At 47.4% G+C, this 19,193-nt stretch overlaps 1 protein-coding gene across 2 annotated transcripts in view; it reads left to right on the top strand.

Moving 5' to 3' along the window:
- vps13b (vacuolar protein sorting 13 homolog B) overlaps nucleotides 1-19,193 on the top strand; it is a 244,524-nt gene that overhangs the window by 47,791 nt on the left and 177,540 nt on the right. For both annotated transcript variants that reach the window (XM_083678431.1, XM_083678430.1), the window contains exon 17: nucleotides 8,621-8,805. In XM_083678431.1, coding sequence (XP_083534557.1) covers nucleotides 8,621-8,805 — 185 coding nt within the window. The remainder of the gene's footprint in view (nucleotides 1-8,620; nucleotides 8,806-19,193) is intronic.

Here is a 19,193-nt window from a genome sequence, read left to right as displayed (position 1 = left end):
CCAGCCTCTCCTTCTCCACCCTCTGGAAGAGTCCAGTGTTGGGCCGTTGGGATGTACTGCCAGGTGATCATGGGGGATTTGGAGAGGCTCTGGGCATCCATGATGACATGGCTCCTCTCAGGATGACTTGGCATGGAGCACACGGCTCATATTCCCTCTCTGGGCATCGCAGGCCTGGCCACATGAAAGGAGAAGCATAGCAGATTAATGCACTGCTATGATGTTCCTCACTGCCTGCCTCTCTCTGTAGGTTTTGAGGTGTACGTGCATGCCTGCTTGTGTGTGCGTGCGCGTAGGTGAGTTTCTGTGTGTGTGTGTGTGTGTGTGTGTGTGTTCAATAAGAAGTGGCAGTTGAATACCCCTAACTACAATAAAGCTGTCTCTATAGAACCTCTCTTTCTTGAGACTGGCTGCATCAATTGTGTTTTGGCACCGTCATGGCTAATATGTAACTGAAAGTGAGCGCTTGCCATCGTTAAACAGTAAGCTCACTCCCACTCAGTCAGTGCCAGAGGATGGGCTGAGGTATTTAATGGTTTAAAATGAGGCTCTAGATTAAATAGCTTGGTTAAATCCCAAGTAGCGGTGATCAAGCAGATGAAGGTCTTCAGATTGATAGGAATGCTTATCGCTGAGGAAAAGCCTTAGGGATCACACCCTCGCACAACTGAGCTACTTCAGACAGAGAGATAAATGTGCTGAAATTGACCAAACATTGAGGGAGTAAATTGTCCATGCAAGGTACTCTCTCCACTAGCCTAGCCTACCATTAACTGCCCAGAGTACAAAAAAGGCAAAATCCCGTTAAATGAACTTTCACTCACAGTGAATTAGAGTGCAGCTGAGAAGCATCAGGCTCTACTTAGCTTTAATGAAAGGCAGCGTATGGGGCCGCCAACTTCACAGGAATCCCGCCGAGAGTCTCAATTGGCCTGGCTGTTAAACCTGTTATCCCAGATAGAATGGGTGCCTGTAAAAGAAAGAGAGAGGGGGGGGGAGTGGGGGTGCGGTGGGGGAGGGGGGGATAGTGCCACCTGCATCGATCACAACCCTCACATGCCCCGCTAACGTTTCTCATGCAGGGCCACCTGACAGGAGCACATGGGGTAGCCTGGGCCGACCAACCAGAGCGGCGTGACGCGTCGCGTCACAGGCCATAATTCAGCACCACGCTCGCTTTTATGTGGCGTTTTTAGCAGCCCTGTGGCTTACTGAGCTGTTTCTGACGGTAATATCTTAAGGCACGTGGAATTACAGGTGCATGGTATAAACATTTTGATAGTCGTGACAAGCGTTTTGGAAGGAAAGGAATGCTAGGTTTTTTTTCTTTTTTTTTTAAGACATCTCTGAATATAATGATTCAAAAAAAAGATGACAGATACAGTATGTACAGAATGAGGTCTCCTACCTCAAGGAGTTTTATGTGAAGTTCAGATGTGAAACGGACCCCATTTATATGTCTGGTCCAGTAGTCTAGACTCCAGATTAGCTAATTTCTGATTTATGAAGCCTTACGAGGCATTTCAAATGCTTCTGGCTGGGGTGAAATGCCTCATTACTCGTCTCATAGTTAGCTATGGTGCTCCTGTTTTATGTCACCCCGCACGGCCAAGAGTGCACAACGTCTCACTCCTCCAATGGAAGATCTGGGGAGGAGGGGCTTGCTTCTCTAGAAGGATGTTGAGACGGACATGGATGATAGATATCACTCATGACATCACCATGCGCCTCTCAGCCAAACACAATGTTGTTATATTGTCTATTTCATAATGAAGCCTTCACATGACTCATGGGACTTTTGTGTTTTTTGTTTAGGGGTAAATGTTATTATATTGATGGATGGTTCAATGACCTTGAATTCAACTTGTGGTCACTCTGTGGTCAGAGCACTTTGGATTGGCACAGGGCCTGCAGAGTAGCAGATCTAGTTACTGCAGTACAAGAAGGCAGCACCAGAGCAATGTTTCTGGGGATGATGGAGTCGAGAGAAAAAAAATACTCTCACAAAAATCTGGGTAGCGAAGGGCGGGGTGCAACAAGTAGGTTATGTATTAACAGGTGTGTATTAAAAAGTGTAGAATGGCATATGATCTAATACTGTTCCACTTTCCACTTTAGCACAGGAGTACAAGGGTTGTGATCTGAAGGTACAACATCATATTTCGCGTGGCACAGTCTATAAAATATTTTGGCCAAGTTTGTGGTGAGGTTTTGTGGCTACAGTACATCTGGTGTCAGGCAGTTTATTTTTTATTTTATGGGTGACATGGATCAATGGATGTATTGAGAAGACTTTTAAGGAGAAAATGGCGTCAGCGAATGAGGAGCTTGGTTTGCGTTGATGGACGTCTCAGTTCAGACTGAGGCCCTGCTGGTGCCTTTCCTCAACATGCAGGCTGCTACAGTAGCCTTACACACTCTCCAATAGGACCTCTCTGTCTGCAGCTTACAGGACCCTCTGTGTTGTTGTTGGTATTGCATTTTCTAAAGCTCCACCATTTCCCACATAAGGAGGAATATGATTCAAGTTTCAAATGCCTCTAATCTCATAAATAACTTGGATATCTTGTAACGTCCCCCAAGATACAATATAGATTACAGCATACTGTAATACACTTGACGATAGCCAAGAGACATAAACCCTCTGAAGCAGCTGGAGATAAAAAATGTTTGGGCTGAGTGACTCCTTGACTACTCATCTGTGGACTTAATGGAGGGAAACGGCTCGAGATACTGTAGGTAGGGATTATCATCTGCTCCAACCCCTCCCTTCAATCGGTCAGGTCATAAACGTTTTTTACACTGGGCTGTGATCACCAGAGAGAGAGGCACAGTGGCACTTTGTAGACTGTAGCAATCGCTGCCATGACAACCAGACCTGATACAAAGCTGCAGTTGTGAAAGTTTGAAATGATATTATTGAGTATCTAGGCAGGGGTCCGTGGCCATATCTGGAACCATGTCCTCAGAAACCAGATGGGCATGTATGCAGAAAAGGCCTCCCTCCTCAGTACATCCTCCACGCTTTTACGATTTCAGAGCCGTACACCCCGATGTATTTTCTTTTTATGCCTGACGAACCACGTCATTGCCATTTTCTCGCCTAGCGGTCCGCAGCTGTCTGCAGAATTTGATTAAAACATTTCTTTTAGTAATCCCTGTGTAATGAAGCTCTCTCCTGAGAGCGGATCTCAGCACTGGGGTCCCTCCAGATGGGAGGGGAAGGGGGGAACATGGGGGGAGGGTGGGGGGGGGGTCTTTGAAGTGTTGGGGCTGTTCAGCACCAATGATTGAGAAATGCATACACCACACACCTCTGACCCTGGGCCAACCACAAACCCCCAACCTCAGGCTCCTTCCACACATCCGCCTAGAAATGAACAACTGGCCAGCCCAGCGTTGAGGTGGTGGACTGCTGGAAAAAGATGCATTGGTGTATGTTGAAAGACAACGAGGGGGGGAAAACGTTGGCCAGCCAAGTTCTCCTGGGTAGGGGGTGGTGGTGGTGGTGGTGGTGGTGGGGGGGGGGGGGGGTGTTTGTTTTTTCCCTTGATATGTTGGAATGCCTTTTTTTCTAAAGTGGAGGTGAACTAGTGTTGTGATTGCCAACAATCCACTTATGTTTATTTCCTGACAGTTATGCAGAAATGTACGTGGCTGCCCCCAAGTTGACCAATTAGGCTTATAGTACTGCATTGTGCAGCGTATAGAGGTTTCTGATTTACTACATACATTTGTTTGAAGTATTTTTAAAGCGGTTTTTAAATGTTTTTACAGAAATGGTTTGGGAGATACTGTAGTGGGTCTTTGTAGCTACATAAAAGACAGACTTGAGCGCAGAACATAACTCACTGTGGTTATTTGGAAAGAGGTCGCTGACCTTGGCTAGGGGAGATGGGGAATTCTAAAACCCCCCAAATCAATCTGCACTAGAAACAAAAAAAATGTAGAATGTTGAAACTATGTGAATTCCATTGTACCCCCCTATTGAACATTCCTGTATGCAGAGAGTTGAAGTGTGAATTAATGCTTGAAGTTTGAGATTGTTTGTAATGGTTAATTAGGGGGTGGACAGTGTAACAGTGAATGATTTATAGATACCCCCAAGATAGCTTATCAATCTCCCCAGACAGTGGCTATCTATGGTATCTATCAGACAAATATGTCAGGGGTAACAGATGAGACTAGTATTGGTGTGGACTTTGTAAATATTCTCAGATAAGCAAAATAAAGAAAAGGGAAAGGGCCTGCTATGGCCTGTTAATCTAGATAGATTGACTCTCTCTGCTTGTGTGCGTTCTCCTATTTGACTTCAGGGATTGTTACTCACGGCCCATTGTTTAGATGATTACGACTGTTCTTTATTCCACTTGTGTAATAACACAAACCATGTTGTTTGTGTTATTACACAGCTGTAGGGGCAACTTAAAGTTAAGCGTTACCTTTATTGGTCACACATTTCTTAGGGTTAGGGTTAACAACCTATCAAACATTCAAATTGCACCTAATAAAAGTTAGCGATTTAGCGGGAGGTTATATCTTTTTTTAAAACCCTCGGTCTTTAACTTGCGCTTGCCTCTTGCTCCATACAGTACATTCATTGATATTGTCAGGTGATACTTATGCTTAGATTACCAAGGGGATTTGAATCAGCCCTTTGTTTTATGTTTGCTTAGTTAAACCATCAAGGAGCGTTTCAGTGTGTGTCTGTTAGTTTCCCTTGTAGCTCCTCTTGCAGATGAAGTCCACCTGAGAGGACTCTTGCCTGTCTGCGTGATTCTGCTGATGGTCGTCCCTCCCCCCCCCCCCCTTATTTTCTCTTTCCCGTCTGCATTATTTTGGAAAAAGTGAGGGAATCGATTTTGTACTGTACAGGATATGAGTAATAACAAAAATGAACATTTTGGAAACTGCCTCAAGGTTCCAAGCTCGCATTCTGGGACACTATGTAAACCATTAGAGCCAGCTGCTCCCCGCGATATTCTTTCAATCATGGAAAGGTGCTGATTTTAAAAGAATGAGCGGCTGTTTCTAAGTCCACACGTGGCCGGAGCTGAGCACGAGCCCACTAGCTTCAGAGGGCCCATCTGCAGCAAAGCCAACATAAACAGACACACACAGAGACATACACGTACACACACACACACACACACGTGCGTACACACACGCTTACACACTACCACAAACACCGCACGCACACACACGCACGCACACACGCACACGCACACGCACACACACACACACACACACACACACTCATAACACGGGTACCACACGGAAATAGGCCGCATTACATCTGGACATCGCAGCCCTTTTGATTTATTTTTTATTTGTGGGCAGGTTTGTGAAATATGACTGAATCCTCCTGTACTCCCAGCCAATGCTGGTGCCAGTTTTTCCACCAGTTTTACACTCTAACCAGAGCGTTGGAGTTTCAAACCCCCCTCTCTCCCCCCCCCCCCCCCCCCCCCCTTTAATTAAGACACATTTATTTTTGTCCACAGAAGTACAAAGCAGCGACCTGCCAGTTCTCCCTTTCCTGAGTTTGCACTGGAACCTTTCCAAACGGCTTTTTTAATGAGACTCTTGTTCAGCTGGTTATGTTAAGAATTATTTTTCCCGTGAGGGTAACGTACGACCTGCGAGTTTGCCGTCTCTCTTTCTCTCTCTTTCCCTCTCTTGTCCTCCCAGCATCGCAGATGTTCAGGGGTGGGGGGCATGGGTTTTAGTAGCAGTAACTACTTCTTTCCTAATTATTCTAAAGTTACAGGTTGTTAAGAAAACAGGCAGACTGTGGCAGGCAGGCAGGCCCCTCAGCACCCTGATTGCTGCCTGTGGTCTGACTCAAACGCACCAACCTGCCTGGTGTGGCGGACCACCCCTCTGTACACCAGTGGCCGCAGCTACCCAGCTGCAGCTAAATATAACCCTGGCCAAAGGAGCTGATTACCCAGAGAAGCGTTGCCCAAATGCATCTCAACTAAAAAAGATGTGAAAGGGCATAATTTAAGATGAAAATACATACAGCATGGCCTACTGCAGTGCCTCTTTGAGTTGAGTTCCCAGCTACAAATCATGTCACGCAAAGTTGTAATCTCGCAGTGTACCCAGGTCCCTGTTCCCCTGTGGGTGAGAGCGGGCGCTGGAGTGTCTGTTTCAGACTGGGCACAGAGTACCAGAGCTGTTATTTCATTCATGACTCATGCCCCTCTTACCAGCCTGCCCTGCTGCTCTGCCCTGACAGGGATGCAGGACTGATGGCCTGTGTAGCGCTGCCAGCCCCGCCTGGCCCTAACTAGCCCCACTGTCACTCACTCATACTATCAACTGGGGACAGGCCCGGAAATGAAAACCTACATCATTTCAAAACTCAGAAGGAAGCAAATTTCAGTTTTGAAATTGAAACACCTAATTTTTCAGCTCCTGACTAATTTTTGGTTTCCCTTTTATTCCTCGTAGAGTCTTAACAGCATGGCTCTGATTTTTAATAATCTGACTTATTGATGTAAGGACTACTGTGGCTTTAGGAAAGGAGAAGGCCTCACTAATGTGAAGTGCAGTTTGAAGCACACTATATTTTTTTTAACTTCAGGGTTAGACTACTTCAGGGTTAGATTAAAAAAACAGAATATAGATAAAGGACAGGGTGTTTACCCTGCTACAAAGAGAAACACAATACAACACCATCCACGAAATGAAATAAGATCTCATCCTGGCTGTCCTTACATTCAGCATTCCCTAAACAGTCTAATTACCTATCTGGTTTTCATTTGCCAGCATTCAAACTTGTTGTTCACAATGAATTGGGCATATATAATAAAAGCAGGTGCATAATTAAAGCTTTAGACGACCACATGCACACAACAGCTCTCCTGAACATTTAAACATTTGCATAACCCAACAAACTTTCATCCTTTGCCAGTCCCCACATTGAAGTGGCTTTTAAAACACATTTGCTGTGCATGTGGAACATTGTTGTTGCCTGGGCCTCAGGCTTCACATGTTTCTTTTGTTGAGGGCGACAGATGCAAACACAGTCTTACTAACAGCTCCTGACTGCTGTCCTCCAGAGTAGCAATTGAGCTCTGGCCAAACATATACTGTAGTAGATTCAACCAGGTTATTAAAAACATATATAGAGTACAGTATAAACTCGTTCACCTACTCAACTTTGGAAGCTAGCCGACAGTCTGTGCAGGAGTGGTGAACAGAAAGTTTCCCATGAGGCACCAGTTAAATGGTGTAGGTTTCTGTGTAACCGCTCATGTCACCCGCCGAACCACCCAGGAGCACAAGAAAGGGAAAGATAAAGAGAGTTAAACGGTCGCAGAGCTGCGGAGGAACCCCATGACATATTGTACCTCACAATCTGGAGCAGAATGGATGATGTGATTCAATGAACTGTGATGCTCATGTTGATGTGTTTCCCACAATTTGGAGGAATTGGTAATGTTTCTATTTTTGAGGGTGCCCCTCTCTCAACGCTTCCATGACGATCAGCCATCAAACAAACACTTGATGTGTGCCGGCACTGCCGGTCCAAAACCCCAGCCCCAGAGTGCCTTCAGAACAGGAAGGGAAGAGAAGGGGGAAAAAAGGGACTGGATCTGCTGTTGTTTTGCACTGTTTAGAACGGGCTGCCTGGGTTTTTTTCCAGCGGCGTCAAGGTCCTGGTGACACAGCAGCAATGAGCGAGTGGGAGATCAGGAATCATGGGGAGAGGAGGGCTCCATCACTCTCTGGGCTCCGGCTCAGTTTCCAGCCTCTGCCTTGGCGCTCAGCTCCGCTCCGGAGTGGTGGTGCCGATCACAAGAAGGGAATCCCCCCCCCCCCCGTTCCCCTCCCTTCCCCTCCCTTCCCCTCCCCCTGCTCAGGGTAACGTAATGGACCAGTGCCTCCGAACAGAACAGGCCCCTCTGGTAGAGTGAGGCAGAGTGGGCATGACTTCAGAGCCTGGCTGGGGATGGGGTTGGGATTGGGGGTGGTGGTGGTGGTGGTGGTGGTGGTGGTGGTCCTGTTTAGGGGGTGAGCCGGGGCCCCGCGGTAGGAGAAGATAAATGAGTCCACGGTCCGCCGAGGCTCTGACGGACAGGGCCTGGAGAACTCTGTCGGACTGCTCTGTTACCTCATCCCCGGAGCGCCGCTCGTCAGTCCATCACAGCACTCTGCGGCTGGCGCTCGGTCCACACGGAGGGGAGAGCGACTCCTCCAGTCCCAGTAACAGATGAAATGTTAAATGTGTGGATATTATTTTCAGGGTCAGGTTTCTCTGATGTACACCTCCTCACATAAATCATGATCGCAGGCAGTGATGGGGGGGAGAGAGGGTCTTTAGTATACGGCACGCTAAAAACCTGCCAAGAACCGAAGGAAAGTTTGGCCTGCTCGAGGACTTTGATAGAACTACTTTTTTTGTGTGTGTCAACTGTAGATTTGTCCCATTCCCTCCCCCCCCCCCTCCCCCGCCCCCGCCCCCCTATCAATGAACTGTTATGCATCATACCGTGAAATTGATGGATGCGTGGACGTTCTTTTACTATTACTTTCCACTCCACTCAACAGCACTGTGTACGCTGCCATTTAGTTGATGTGTGCTCGTCTCTCTTTTCTCCCTCCGCAGGACCAAGAGGTCTTCGGTTCCCATCACAGAGTGTATTTTTGAACTCCCCTACTTCACGATACAGGCCACCAGAGCCCAGACACTGCTGCTGCAAGCGATCTGCCAGAGCTGGACACACAGCCTGGGAAACGGAGCCTCCCAAGGGGTCAATGAAGCCCTGCTCAATGAGGTCTACAAAGCCTCAGGTAACATTTTATTGCAACTTCTCCTCGCCACTCCGCTTTTTAAGTCCTCCCCTGCCCTTTCCTGCTCGTTTGCTGTGTGTTCATTTCATGTTGAAAGACGTGTGAAGAGGTCTGCTCGGAGACACAAAGGAACCGGGGGTGATCCCTGAGCAGCATGTTGGACACGACTCCTAAGCACCATTTTGTGTGTGTGTCTGTGTGTGTCTGTGTGTGTCTGTGTGTGTGTGTGTGTGTGTGTGTGTGTGTGTGTGTGTGTGTGTGTGTGTGTGTGTGTGTGTGTGCACTCCTAAGGCCTTACCTCAAGCTGAATTTAAAACTTGTTTACTCACCCCCCCCCCTCTTAGAATGTCCTATTATAGTGATCATGGTTGTTTTATGACTATGTTTATGAGAAGACTATAAAACCTGTAATTTGTTCCTCACACATATAAATACTGTATATTTGTTCATGATACCCATGTATTATGTTAGTGTGTTTAGTTTGACACAAAGTTGAGCTTGCTCTGTTACTACATACCGTACCAGTAATACATCAAGCAGATATATGGTATTGGCCCTGTCTTAAAGTGAATTATCACTGTTCTATGTACAGTTTTACAGTTATTTTTTGGGGGGCTCAGCACTCTTTGTGCTAGAGTACACCCCCAAAGCTAGTCAAGCTGGTCCTGGTGGTGCTGGTAGCGTGAGCAAATTGCCTACAGACGCTGTCAGGGCGAGTCCAGACGCTGTAAGGGCGAGTGCAGGCGCTGTAAGGGCGAGTGCAGGCGCTGTAAGGGCGAGTGCAGCCGCTGTAAGGGCGAGTGCAGCCGCTGTAAGGGCGAGTGCAGCCGCTGTAAGGGCGAGTCCAGGCGCTGTAAGGGCGAGTCCAGACGCTGTAAGGGCGAGTCCAGACGCTGTAAGGGTGAGTGCAGACACCCAGAACAAAAGTCCCCACACAGACCAGCCCCAGTGTGGGGTAGAGGACCTGCAGCCGTGCACAAATTAACTATCAAACTATTTTACGCTCCATGTCGTCTAGGATGCCTTAATGGTCAAATAATAAATTCTACCCTGTAAAAATGGGCTGAATTCAATAAAACAGTAGCTTTCCTCATGACGGTAGCATCTGGACAGTCCTCTGGAGGGCTAGGGATTTTCCAACTCATTAGGATCATGTTGTTGGGTATGCCGTCAACATAGGCCCCAGCCAAGCTACCTTTTCGCTGTGCGGCCGCCAAATTATTAAACTGGTCTCCTGTGGAGTGAAGTCAAATATTCCTCTCTCGTCTTGGAACAGGCTAGAATAGCAACGTAGAGAAACATTTACACATCTGGTCTCGGCACTGGCAGGTTAGAAAAAGAATAGAGAAGGAGGGTTGGAAGGCTCGCGCGCGCAAGAGAGAGAGACACAGAGAAACAGAGAAAGACCGAGAGAGAGACACACACAGAGAGAGAGAGAGACAGAGAGAGGAGACTAAGTTGAGTGTAAGTTGGTTGAGGAGGAAAAACCCAACCATTACATCTTTTTACTTACAACCAATATTATCTTTTGACTGACAAAGGAGATTGAGAGGTACATTTAAAGCGTTCCTCTATGTAAAGCTGTCCTGTGAGGTCTGTCGTAGACCACTGAGGCAGGCAGGAGAGCACGGCTGCTTGTTTGCTGCTGAGCTGAGGCCTGCACAGTTAACCTTGCCGAATAGTTTTGGTTCCTGTGGCGACTGTGGTCATGTCCACACTGTAACGTCATGATGGGACCTGGCCCGGGCTGCTGGTCGCCTTCCCACTCACGGCTCTGCTCCGCTCCGCTCTCTCCCCTTCGCGAAGGGAGAGAGGGAAAGGGAGCCAGCCAAAAAAGCCTTACAGCAGTAACTCCTGATGAAAAGCCCACTAAAGTCAGTGCTCTTTATTTTACAGTCTTTAAAGCCATTGAATGTTAAATGTGGGGACTATATTGAGTAAATGTTAACTGTTAACATCGAGCCACTTTTTTTTTTTTGGGCCCCTGGATTGTAAAAACTGTTTGCCATAGTAATACTGTGTTGTTTCTCCTGAGTGAGTGCCACCGTTTCTGGGTCTGGTTCCCTGGAAAAGCATTAAGACCTGCGCTGGTTCCTGTGTCACCCACTCCCAACCAGGCCTGGCCTGTCAGAGCTTACAGACCTCCCAATATCTAATGTTCTAAACATGGCAAACAAAACCGTTTTTTTAGGGAGGGGAGGGAAGGTTCCCCCTCCTTCTCCCCTTTGATGTTGGGATTTCAATAGAAGAAGGTGTTTCATATCGTGGCATAGCTGATAACACACTCAGTCAGTGTCTTTCACTTGTGAGGCACGTGGGCAGATTATTTCATACTCTCCTGAAAGGAAATTTCCTATTGAGGAAGGGGGAAAAAAGCCCCGTTTTTAATCTTGAGGTACTGACAGACTGTTAAGTGTTGCTCAAAATAAAAGGAGCTAAGCTGGAAAGTCTCACCATGTGCTTTCATTCGTGGATGGAGATAAAAGGAATATAAAAGTCTTAAGTCATGGTAGCTAGCTGGAACACAACAGTTAGGACGTGTCATATTCCTGGTTACTTTTCAGTGGCAGTTTGATCACTTGGGCGGGGGAATAGTCAGTGGATTTGCATGCACATGGATTTGCATTTAGCTAACTTTTTTTTGTTTAACATAACCAGTTCTGTGACAGAGGTTTTTCAAACCGACCAATAGATTTGAATACAGAGAGAAAGGCAGTAGCCCCAGAGTGACTATCTGTAGGTTCAGTACACTGTACTGTAGTCAGCTTTCACATCACTGTAGTCTGCGGGAACAGATTATGCTGAGGTCTGACTTCCCCCAGAGAGCCCAGTGTTATATTTTATTGGTGAGTCCTGCAGAAAACAGTGTGTCATACTTTATGTGTCTCGCTGTCTTGTGAAAATGGAGTAGTGGTCTGTGGGGACGTGTCTGAGTGGAAGACATCCAGCTCAGGCCCTCTGCCCCTCAACTGTCAACTGCCCGGTGGGGAGGCCCAGGGAAAGGCAGGGTTACAACAACACTACAGTACAAGACTCTCCTCTCTCTCTACTACACAAACCCCCCACACCCTCGCTCTCCCTCTCTCTCTCTGTATACAGGCCTATCCCTCCCCCTTTTTAACTCTCTCTTTCCATACCTCCTCCATTCCCATCTTTTCCACTGCTTGTCTTTTCTCCCTCTCCCCCCAGAGGATCAGAGGCCAGGCCAGGCCAGGCCAGGCCAGGCAGTGTGGTTGGCAGCAGGGAGCCTGTAATTCCTGCCTACTGCTACTCAGAGCCACCGCTAACCTCAGCCCAACAACACACTGACCACACTGACCGCCCACACACAGACTACTGTCCAGTCTCCTCATACAAGAGTGTGTTGTGTGAGTGAGCGTGTGTGTGTGTGTGTGTGTGTGTGTGTGTGTGTGTGTCGTGTACATGAGCATTAAGACATATTTTTACTGGTCATTCTCCCCTTTGATGATAGCTTTATTGTTTTTTGATTCATTCACGCAAGTCCCCTCAGGGGCCTGAAAGTATTGCCAGAGTCTTTTAATTTTAAAAAGATGTATTTATAACTCTAGCATAAAGTGATGTTCCACAAAGAGCTCGTAAACCTACAGATGGTACAAGTCTGGCTAGAAGAAGACACTGTGGTTTTTCTTCTGCAGTAAATATCATCTCAGACAACCGGAAGAGAGTTTGATGGGAGCTGGGCTGGCTCGCTCTCTGTCCTTGATCAAAAGAAATTAGCCGTCCTCGTCTAAGACTTCCATCCGGGACATCGCAATAAAACCCTGAGACGACACAGAGATACACCAGCAGAAATAAAAAAGCTGCAGACAAGTCATTATAAAAGATGTATTATTTGGCCTGTTCGTTCCTTTTAAACACGTCTAGGGTAGGAAATGCCTCATTGATTGTTTTTCCTCTTTAATTTGCGGAGTTGAGAGGAGTTGCAGTATTTACAGTACTAGAACATCTGACTCCAAGCAGACCCCGACACCATTGATATATACAAGGACTTCCAGATTAAGATATCCTGACAGGAACGTTTTTGGATGCATCACCCATATCAGTATGATATTCAAACCCTGCTCGTGTTTCAATCACAGTTGCTGTGCAGATTTTCTTTTTTTCATAGCGGTTTAAAAAAAAGCCTTCTTTTGCGTGCCCTATAGTAGGATCCGTGTGGTGGTCCTGACACGCAGGCAGGCCCTGAGGGAGGAAGGTGAGGATAGAGCAGAGGGGGTTAAGGTGAGGCTGTTCTGACGTTGGTGGAGGTGGTGCTGGGGGTGCTGACCAGGCCTGGTGTGCATGATTGCTGTGTGATATATGAGCTGTGACATATCTTTTGCGTGACTGATACGAGAGAGAGAGAGAGAGAGAGAGAGAGAGAGAGAGAGAGAGAGAGAGAGAGAGAAGCCCCAGTACCCAGATGGAGACTGTTGGACCCAGGCCAGAGGGGGTCGAGGGTGTGGGGGGGCGGGGGGAGACCCGGGGGATGTGTTGGTTCGGAGTGGGAAAAGAACACTTCAGAAACTAGGCTATTGCCTCTCATTTTTTATTAAACCCACCTTTGGCACCTAATTGGATTTTGGTCAGTCCTCTCTCACCAGGCCCCATGTGTGCTCCTCCTGAGTGCAGCGCATGGGATCCCATTTAAGGAAAGTGATGGCAAGAATGTTTGGATACAGGAGGCTCATGCTCTCATTGCATACCGGTCGTAAGATGTTGATAATAATAGTCCAGGACTTGTGCTTTCACTCATGACGGTATCATTATTAAAACAGTCCTTTGTTTTCACAAGTTTCCCTGCCTGTAGTCTGGATCTGCAGGAAGAAAAAAAAAAGAAAGAAGAAGAAAGAAAGAAGAAAAAAAAGACCTGACCAATCAAGGTTACGTCAGGGTGACTTATTCTTACTTTTCTTCACAGTGATATTTCCCATTGCTTGGAAACAAATGGGATCTTTTTAAAAACATGTCAACAACAGTTTCTACGCATTTTTGCACCGCATGAAAAACCTTTGCTGCTGTCACAACCAGAACTTCACCTCCGTCTGATCTGTGATTTCAGAAGCATGGGACTGACGCAAATCCCCCCCCCCCCCCCCCTCCCTTGTCGCGAACCAGCACCATAAGTGTTGGTAATAGCCTAGTGTTGTTGGAGGGGGAAAAAAGTGTCCATTTCCATATTACTCTCACCTCAGAAAGCTGATACCTGTTATGTGCCGCATTTCATGCTGTCTGGGCAATGAGCTCGCTGGTCTGTCTCTCTCCCCCTGTCCGCCTCGTAGCAGCTGGTGGTAGCGGAGCGCTGGCTATATGAGGCTATGAATAGGAAGGTTGCAGTCAACCTCTTTTTTCTTTTTTTTTCTCTTTCTCCACTGTTTTCTGAAGCAGTTTGGCTGACATGGCCTCCTTACACAAGGCCTAATGTTCCCCATCTATTACACAGGACAAGCTACAAGAACATAAGGCTTATATCTGTCTCATATTGGCTCATGGAGATTATTTTTTCGATACTCCAATTCATTGTTCTACAAAGAGAAGGGAATGCAAATATTTTCGTGGTCTGCGGTTGTCACAAATGTCAGTAAAGAGATGAGAAGCTTAATGAAAACCCAAAGATGTCTGTTTCAGCCCGAGCCTGGCCTCTCACTCAAGTCTCCGTCACTCTTTGAAGAGGGTATCTTATTGGTTTCCGAGGAATTTATGCCCGTCTGCTTGTCTGCCGCACGGATTGACATCAGGGGCAGAAAAAAAAAGAAAGCGAAAAAAAAGGGGGCTTTTTCATTTGTACGCAAACCCTATTTCTGACATTAAAAACACGCTGTGTCAGCATCGGAGAATTGATAAATAAATCTTACAGGAACTTGAGACCAGTCTTGTCAATGAAAACTTAAATGGGCCACAGACGCTCTTTCCTTTCCTTCAGGAGGATGATGACGTTTTAAGTCGATCCAGACAGAGGCCTTCCTCCTCTTTGTCCGTGCGCTTTGAGTCTGAACACTGTTCTGTGTCCCTCACTGCAGACAATAAGAAAGGGGGGGGGGGGGACAATAGACAGCAGTTTGTTGTTGCTGGCTCACATTTGCACATCTGATTACATGCATTTGCATACATGTTTAAGGAGATGTAGGGGTACAATAATTCAGTCTGGAGTGCTGGATGCTCCCCGCACCCTCCTCCGCACCCTCCTCCCCTCCCTCCCCCTCGCCCTGTCAACCCCCCCGCTCCGCCTGGCCCCTAGCGGCGGCTGACGTCAGGCTCTCATCAGGGGAGATCAGGCCTGTCGTTTATCACCATCACTCTCCATTCATCATCTGCCGTTTCCTCACACCGCGCAGGCCTTCGGCGAAAGACGATATTTAAAAGAAATCCGGAAACGTTGTGAAGGGCCAAGGATTCTCTGCTTTGAGCGGGCGGCGGGGGGCGGGGGGTGGGGGGGGGGCTCTTTTCCGTCATGGGAAATAAGATGTGATCCCAAGCATGTTGGAGGATGGGGATGATCCCACTGATGATTCCTCCCCCACCCACCCTCCTTATCTGAACCTCCTGACAGGAGGACAGCTTTTATGTTAGTGCTTTATTCAGTATCCTAATAGGCATGCCAAGGGTCAGAAAAACCTTCATCTGGCCAATGCAGAGATAGGGTCATTTAATGATGTGTCACCCTTTGCCCTTATACCTGTGTAATATTACTTTAATTACTTTTTGCTTTAAGTCAACTTTGCTCTCTAAGTCATTGAACTCTGCTCCATCACTGAATGAATGTATGAGCCCTGCACTACATTTCAAGTGGGATAAAATACCAGGGGATTAAACTGTAAATGAACAAAGTGAATGAGTCAGTGCACATGAACCCCCAGCAGACAGCAGAGGGGCGTCAGTGGAGCGTGAAATGAGACATGAATGCATCGGTGCTCTATGGCTTCTTCACTGCGCCAGACAGACCCGAATCAAAACTCCTGAATCATAAATCTGTTTGTGTTTACTGTTTGGTTTTTTTTTTCTGCCGATCTGGCTCCCTGCTGTGACTGGATGTTCCCTCTCTCTCTCTCCGCTAACTCCGGGCGAGCGCGAGTGCAGAGTGAAGCACATAGCTCCACGTCACGGAGCCGTAAATTTCCACATGGGGCTCCATTTGAAGTGCGTGAGCACCAAACGGAGTCGCGGCGTGACCACCACACGCAGACACAGCCGTAAGCTGGGACATAAATATTGATCCTTAGTAGGATTATTGATCAACAAGAACGCTCCCTGGTTTCTCTCTGTTCCAGGGAAAAGTAATCCGGGTTACATTTCAGCGCACCGAGGAGCTGGTTTAATTTCATTAGCTGCGGTCCGATGTGCTGTGCATCCCTCTCATGGCGAACCGCAGTGGCATTCGCTGGCTGCTGCTTCAAAGCGGCCCCTGTTTTTCATGGTAACCAAATGTGTCAGGGGCGCATTAGCCTGGGTCTGGGAGGCAGTCTTCCTCCATCCTGCCCTGTGTTTAATGCCCCTATCTCACCATGGGCTGATCACCTCCTCACAAGTGGCGACGCGGGAATCCCATGCATCTCTGTACAAGCCTCCCTCCAATGCCCCCCCCCCACCCTCTGCCTGGCTCCATTAGTGTAGGCCAAATTGCTTCCGCATGATGGCTCCTTAATTGTGGTAATTCAGTGGCAGAGAGAACCAGGGTTTGAATGAGTGGTGAACATGTGACACTGTTTTACTAGCACCTGGAGGGGATGGTAATCATGCCCTGTTGAAGATTATACCTCATTCCACCACCCCTCCTCTCCTCTCCTCTACCCCCTTGCCCCGCCACAGGCTCCATGACTGGGGAGAGATCCAACCCCAGCCTCAGCCTCAGACCTGCCATCCCACCCAGAGAGAACTGTGCCGTCTTGTCTCTGTCTGTCTGTCTGTCTGTCTGTCTGTCTGTCTGTCTGTCTGACTGTCTGTCTGTCTGTCTGTCTGTCTGTCTGTCTGTCTGTAGGTACTGTCAGACTTCTGGCTGGCAGGAGCACTGTGCCAAAGCAGGGCTGCTCCTAGTTTGGGCTCCGCAGGGATGGAGGGAGGCAGGGGGAGGCCGTTACTGGCTGTGAATGCTCAGCTGGTCGTTACGTGTCCAGCTAGAAACCTGACTTTAAAAAAAAAGGTTCCATGCGGAGAAGAAGCCTTCTGGTTTTCTCTTTCTTTGTCTTATAAGATTTCATGGTTCCCGTGTGAATATCTCGTCTTATTGCCTTTCTTTTTTTTTTTATTCGACGTGAAGTTTTTTTTTAGTGTTGGAGCGAGCTAATGTCATAGTCATGTTTATTGTTTTTGAGGTATTATCACAGGATTTTAATGAAAAGTACGCTAAGGCAAACACTGAGCTCCTCATTTTAGAATGTAGCTTGTTGGAATTAAAGCGTGGCCGATTTTCCCATACCATTCCTCAAAGGAGCAAGAGCGGTACATGTTGGAATGTGCAAAACATTGCTTTCAAGTAAGCAGATGTCCTGTAAAAACACACACATACACACACTCTCCGTCCCACACAGACACAGGCACACGTGCACACACAAATGACCGAACTGAGGAGGTATGCATAAAGCATGGTGCAGAAATGTTGTGTCCACATCTTATACCGCCTCATCAGTGTGATGTTTCTTTTTCCCCTCTCGCTCTTTCTCTCTCTCTCTTTCTCTCTCTCTCTTTCTCTCTCTCTCTTTCTCTCTCTCTCTTTCTCTCTCTCTCTTTCTCTCTCTTTCTCTCTCTTTCTTTCTTTCTTTCTTTCTTTCTCTCTCTCTCTCTTCCTCTCAGGTTCTCGCTCTCTTCCCTCTCTCTTCCTCTCTCTCCCTCTCTCTTCCTGTCCATTTCCCCCTCTCTCTCATATGCGCCTGCAGGATGGCAAATCCAGCTGCCCGTGAGTGCCCTGAGAGTGTTTGATGGAGTGCCTGCTTTACCCTCTGGCCTCCAGCTGTGTGTTTATGTACTAGGCACACCTGCCCCCAGACAAATAACAGCACCACACACACCACACTGAATACCACAGCCAGCCAGCCAGCCAGCCAGCCAGCCAGCTAGCCAGCAAGTCAGCCAGCCAGCACTACAAATGAGCAGCCTTTGCATCTCTATCTCCATGTGTTTTTTTTCTTCTTTCTTCTTCTTTCTTTTCTGTGCACCCCACTTTTTTATGGGGCAACAGCTGTCCAAACCGTTGTTCAGAGGCTCCTCAGAGCAGGTGCACTGCTGGCCGAAAGATGTCTATATGAGGGCAATGGGATATGTTATAGTGATCCTGCTAGGTCAATTTATCAAAGCAGAGCTATGTAGTACTCTGCTTGAAAGTCTGATTAATGTCTTCTGTCACGTTCCACAGACTGTCTTTGCTCTGTTAACATCTCCATTAGCTCGAGTGTAGGCTAAATAAGTCTTAGAGACCAGAGTAAATTCCACTCATTGATGTCACATTCATTCCTTTCTAGCTGGTCCGTAAAAGCCAAGTTGCTGCATCTGGATGCATAGCCGTGTTTCAGGGGGACTGCCGTGCAGTGAGAGAACCTCAACTCCCTGAGGTTTCTTAAGGTGTTTTCAAAGTGTTGCCTAGACACACTCAATAGTATAGCCAAATGTCTGTCTGGCTCTGTGTCTTTTATGAATATGTGGATATTGTTTCCAGGGGGTAGAGAGTGTAGCCATATGTTGTGCCAGGGCCAGTCTCCCCTCCAGCAGGGTACTGTATCACTTCACACAGGCCAGAGCTGCAGGTTGCACAGGCGTGATTGAGGAGCTGGACACAGATGGCCCACATGGTAACTCTACCCAGTGATTTCAGCTGAGAGATCCCATTCATCTGGGGCACATGGTAGTAGGCTAGGGCCAAGGCTGGACAGACAGACAGACAGACAGACAGACAGACAGATTTGCACACATGCACGCATGCACGCACACACCTGTACACCTTCTCATGGTGGAGGTGGTGTAATGTTGTGGGGAATGTTTTCTTGGCACACTTTGGGCCTGTTAATACCAATCAATCATCACTTGAATACCACAGCGTATTTGAGTATTGTTGCTGACCATGTGCATCCCTTCATGGCCACAATTTACCCATCTTCTAATGGCTACTTCCAGCATGATAATGCACCATGTCACAAAGCAAATGTCGTCTCAAACTGGTTTCATGAACATGACAATGAGTTCAGTGTTCTTCAGTGGCCTTCCCAGTCACCGGGTCTGAATCCATTAGAACACCCTTTTCGATGTGGTAGAATGGGAGATTCACAGCTTGAAAGTGCACCTGAAAAATCTGCAGGAATTGCGTGATGCAGTCATGTCATCATGGACCAGAATCTCAAAGGAATGTTTCCAAAATCTTGTGGAATCAATGCTACGAAGAATTGAGGTTGTTTTGAGAGCAA

The sequence above is a fragment of the Argentina silus genome (assembly GCF_951799395.1).
Source record: "Argentina silus genome assembly, chromosome: 10".
Classification (NCBI taxonomy): domain Eukaryota; kingdom Metazoa; phylum Chordata; class Actinopteri; order Argentiniformes; family Argentinidae; genus Argentina; species Argentina silus.
Note: the sequence above shows the minus strand (reverse complement) of the source record. Positions and strands in the feature narration are given on the sequence as shown.